Source organism: Myotis lucifugus, unplaced genomic scaffold (assembly GCF_000147115.1).
Source record: "Myotis lucifugus unplaced genomic scaffold, Myoluc2.0 scaffold_724, whole genome shotgun sequence".
Taxonomy (NCBI): Eukaryota; Metazoa; Chordata; class Mammalia; order Chiroptera; family Vespertilionidae; genus Myotis; species Myotis lucifugus.
The window spans coordinates 229322-234597 of NW_005871772.1; the positions used below are offsets into that span (position 1 = coordinate 229322).

Here is a 5276-nt window from a genome sequence, read left to right on the forward strand (position 1 = left end):
ATGAGATGACTGTCATGTCCCCACGGGCGGCTTGGAAATGACCCCTACCCGGTCACTGCCAGGACATGTGGTGGAATTATTATTATTGTTTTTGTTAATCCTCATCCAAGGATATTTTTCTATTGATTTTTAAAGAGATGCCCTAACCGGTTTGGCTTGGTGGATGGAGTGTCGGCCTGCGGACTGAAGGGTCCCGGGTTCGATTCCGGTCAAGGGCATGTACCTTGGTTGCGGGCACATCCCCAGTAGGGGGTGTGCGGGAGGCAGCTGATCGATGTTTCTCTCTCATCGATGTTTCTAACTCTCTATCCCTCTCCCTTCCTCTCTGTAAAAAATCAATAAAAATATTTAAAAAAAAAAAATAAAGAGCGTGGAAGAGAGGGGGAAAGACAGAGAGAAGCATCGAGGTGAGAGAAACACATCGATTGGTGGCCTCCTGCCCAAGCCCCCCTGGTAGGGGAGGAGCCTGCAACTGAGGAATCGAACCCGGGACCCTTCGGTTCGCAGGCTGCCGCTCTAGCCACTGAGCCAGACCGGCTAGGGCTCAACCCGGGCTGCTTTTTCACGTCTAATGGAAGCTTGACCTTCGAGGGTCCAAACCACAGGGGCTGGAGGTGCCTGGGCTGCAGGGCGATGGTGCGCGACTCCGATTGGGTGCCCAGCGTGGGGACGGGAGTGCCCAGCGCCCTGCCAGTCGTCCACGCGGCGCAGGTGCTTCCGATGAGTTTTCCAGCGCAGACAGCCGCGGCTTCACGGTCAAGGCTGTTCTGTGTCCGCGCCGCTGAGAGCTGCTCCTTCCCTTCCCGGCGGCTGGAACCAATTGCTTTAGGTCCGCCCTGCGGCCGCAATATCCAAGCACAGCCTCCTTCCTGCTGAGGAGTCGCCCAGAATTCAATCCACAGAGCCAGCCATGACCACGTCTTTTGACATAACGCGAAGAAAAAGAGGATTCAGGTGGAAAAACAGGACCGGGAAGGATAAGGGTGGCATCTGGCTGCTGTCGCTCTGCCTTTCCGGATCGTCTGATGCTGGTCGTGAGCTCGAGGACAGGCCTGCTGATCAGAGTCCATCCTTTCGGGCCCGTGCCAGGTGCCGGGTGCTAAACGCTTTCCACAGACGCTCTCACTTAACCCTCAGCAAACCTTAGGGTGCAGATACCCGTGTCTGCACATTCAGAAACTGGAGCCGGGAAGTTAGGTTAAGCGGCTTGAAGGTCAGACAGCCGGGAGTGGTAGAGTAGAGGTGCGGACTCCATTTTCTCCTAGTCCCACATGATGAAGGCATCCGTGTTATCTTTGTCTTTTTAAAATATGTTTTTATTGATTTCAGAGAGGAAAGGAGAGGGAGAGAGGAACATTAATGATGAGAGAGACTCATGGATCGGCTGCCTCCTGCACACCCCACACTGGGGATCGAGCCCGCCACCCGGGTGTGTGCCCTGACCGGGAATCAAACTGCATGGCCTCCTGGCTGATAGGTCGACGCTCAACCACTGAGCCTCGCCGGCTGGGCAAGACAGGAGATTCTTTTTTAAAAAAATATATTTTTATTGATTTTTTACAGGGAAGAAGGGAGAGGGATAGAGAGTTAGAAACATCGATGAGAGAGAAACATCGATCAGCTGCCTTCTGCACACCCCCTACTGGGGATGTGCCCGCAACCAAGGTACATGCCCTTGACCAGAATTGAACCTGGGACCCTTCAGTCTGCAGGCCGACGCTCCATCCTCTGAGCCAAACCGGTCAGGGCAAGACAGGAGATTCTTAAAAGCACCAACTGAGAGATACATGCTCTGGCCCTGAACCTGTGCCCTTGGTCACGTTGTCAGGGTGGACGTGGACTGGGCGTGGAGCTGGGAGGCCCTGGGTTGTCTGCTTTGAGTTGCATGGATCTTCACTCCTCTCATTGTTTTGCGTTTCCAGCGGAGACGTTCAAGCACAGATTGGACGACCTGGAGAAGGAGGAGGAGGAGGAGGAGAGCGGCCTGTGCTTCCAGCTCCCCTCGAGGCAGCCGGCCCTCTTCAGCCTCCTGGTCCACCTGGGAGCCCAGGCCGAGGCCGCCCTGTGCCGGGCCGCTCAGCAGTAAGTGCTGGGGAGGCCACCTCTGCTCCCCGTCTCCCCGTCTCCCCGTCTCCCATCTCCCGCTCTCAGCCCAGGGGGTGAAGAGCTGGGAGGGGTGAGCTGGGGGACCTGTTGCTGCTTTTGCTCGGAAGCGCCTTTTTGTTGGTTGGGCAGGTGGCAGTTTCTTCCCGAGTGAGGGACCCCTGTCGGTCCCGCCCCTGAGACACCCTTTCCACCAATCGACAGGGAGAGGCCCTGGACATGGGGTTTTTAATTGATTTCAGAGAGGAAGGGAGAGGGACAGAGATAGAAACACTGATAGAATCACTGATTGGCTGCCTCCTGCACGCCCCCCACTGGGGATAGAGCCTATATCCTGGGCATGTGCCCTGACCGGGAATCAAACCCTGACCTCCTGGTTCTTAGGTCGAAGCTCAACCACTGAGCCATGCCGGCCAGGCTGGGATCTTATTTTACAAACAGGTTTTATTCCTCCTTAAATGATTGGGGAAAAAGACGAAAGTAGAAAGGGCAGCATTTTTTTTTTTTTTTGCACCAGTGGGCAGTCCCAGATGGGGGCCTGCGAGCCACCTCAGGTCTGCACTGGGGTCCAAGACACCCCGAGTGCCCTGCACCCCGAGTGCTGTGCTAACACCCAGCCTCCTGCTTTATTTTTTTAAATATATATTGTTACTCATTTCAGAGAGGAAGGGAGAGGGAGAGAGAGGTAGGTACATCAATGATGAGAGAGAACCATTGATTGGCTGCCTCCTGCACGCCCCCCCACTGGGGATCAGGCCCGCAACCCGGGCACGTGCCCTTGACTGGAATCGAACCTGGGACTCTTCAGTCCGTCGGCCAGTGCTCTATCCACTGAGCCACACCAGCCAGGGCCCGCCCTCCTGCTTTGATTCTCGCCCCGGGGACAGGCTTGTTTCTCATCCTGATTCGCTGAGAGCAGCGCCACTGCTGACACTGGGGATTACACGGTGAGACTATGAAGTACAAAGGGAACAACGCTGTGGAAGGGAGAGGCGGGGGGCTCAGAGGACTGAGGTCTGGGGGACTCGAACCTGTCCCCGGCTTCATTGCGGAGCTGCTGTGTGTCCCAGGGCGCCGCTCAGCCGGCTGGGGACGCTTCCCGCACCCCCGTCGGAGCCCGAGAGGCAGGGAGGCGCGTGGGTAACCGCTGGGGCTTCCCTGGTGGGTTAGGTAATGAATGTGATTAACCAGCTCGGAGAATTCCCAGGTACCCACCTGTCGCTCCTCGTCGCTCATTTCAATCAGATGCCGATTTCCTCCCATGGCTCCCAGCCCGGCCCAGATGGCACCCTGTTTAGGAAATTCAGGAAACTGCATATTTGCACACGCAGAGCACACGGGGAAATAAATGTGTGCAGGGGAGTGGTCTCAGGAGCAGAGCGCCGACTATAAGCCAGTTCTGGGTTTTCTGGGACCTGGACTCATGAAATCAGTGAACAGATATTTGCTGAGTGAGACCCTGCTCAGGGCTGGGCCCTGGGACCCAGGACTGTCCCCCGAGGCTCACAGTCTAGCGCAAGGGGCTGTGTGAACAGGCCAGACTGGGGGGTTGAGGGGGAGCGGGCAGAGGAGGCAGTGCGTCCATTCCCGTGGACATCCATAGATGAGGATGGTTTTGTTCTCTCCTGATTCCGGTAAAGCCTCAGAAACAGTCCATCTTTTTTCAGTCGAAAGTATTTTTATTTTTTTTAAATGGATTTTTATTGGTTTCGGAGAGGGAGAGAGAGATAGAAACATTAATGATGAGAGAGAGAATCAGTGATCTAGCACGCCTCTTACTGGGGATCGAGCCCGCAACCTGGGCATGTGCCCTGACTGGGAATTGAACCATGACCTCCTGGTTCATAGGTCGATGCTCAACCACTGAGCCACACCAGCTGGGCTAGTAGCTGCCTTTAAAAAAAAGAAACATGTAAAAAAGTGAATTTAAAAAATACATTTATTTCAACTCGATGCATAAAAAAATATTATCATTCCAACCTGTAACGAACATCAAAACGTCATCAATGAGCTATTTTGCACTCTTTGTTTTCTTACTGAATCTTTAACATCGGGTGTGTTTTCCAGGATCAGCACATATATAACCACCTGCGGCAAGGGGCTGGGCGGTGGGCGGTGCAGGTTGGACAGTTGCAAGCTGGCTCCTCTCGAAACCAAAAGCCCCGACAGATGGTCATTAAAGCAGAAACGGCCACTGGGGAGCTCACCCCTGGGACCCGCCTAAGGATGAGGACAGCTGGGGACCACTTGGTGAAACCTCTTGCTCTTAACATTCTTGTAGACCCGAGGGTCCCAGCTTCCCCATGTCTGTACCCACACGCCTGCTTTATTTTAAGGGCGGGCAGTGAGGACACCCAGGCCCCCCTTCGCGTGGAGCCCCCCGCTGAGGACCCCCCGTGCGCGTCCATCACCAGACGAGACCGGCTTCTTCACGAAAAGCAGCAGCTGCAGGTAAGCAGGTGAGGAATATTCAAGAAACGGGAGGCAGGCCTGCCCGGCGCCGCGGCTCAGTGGTGGAGCGTCGACCTATGAACCAGGAGGTCAGGGTTCGATTCCCCGTCAGGGCACATGCCCGGGTTGTGGGCTCGATCCCCAGCGTGGGGCGTGCGGGAGGCAGCCGATCCATGATTCTCATCATGGATGTTTCCATCTCCCTCTCCCTTCCTCTTTGAAATCAATAAAAATATATTAAAAAAAGAAATAGGAAGCACTTTCCTTATCCATTTAGGCCAAAGGCAGCGCCTCGGTTCTGTGCGTGGGTGGTGATTAGCTTGTCTGTCCCCCGTGAGTGCAAAGGGCAGAGACGCGGGAGATGACAGCTGGGCTCGCAGGAGCCTCGTTACAAGCTGGCGGTGCCGCTCGCGGCCTCGGGCTTGTTCCGATGGCGCTCATTACCTTTGCCGACGCCTCCCTGCCTGCCAGGCCCATTTGTCACCTCTTATCATCCTGACCTTCAGAGAGGGCTCTCCAGGCGGGAAGAAATCGCTTAGGAAATTCCTGTCGAGTTGGACTGTGAGCAGCAGTTGTTAGGAGGTGGATTGGGCGAGGCAGACGCTCTGGGAATGACTGGCAGGTGCCACGTGGGAGCTCCGGGTGGCCCCGAGCAGTGGACGGGTCACCCAGGGGCTGGGAGCCCAGTGGTAGCACCGAGCTAAGTTGGGGGGGGGGGCGGT

General features: G+C 55.6%; 1 protein-coding gene across 1 annotated transcript in view; it reads left to right on the forward strand.

The window, feature by feature from the left end:
• Positions 1–5276, forward strand: part of DISC1 (disrupted in schizophrenia 1) — a 48266-nt gene that overhangs the window by 6487 nt on the left and 36503 nt on the right. The window contains 2 exon segments of the mRNA XM_023746702.1: positions 1923–2082; positions 4440–4554. Coding sequence (XP_023602470.1) covers positions 1923–2082; positions 4440–4554 — 275 coding nt within the window.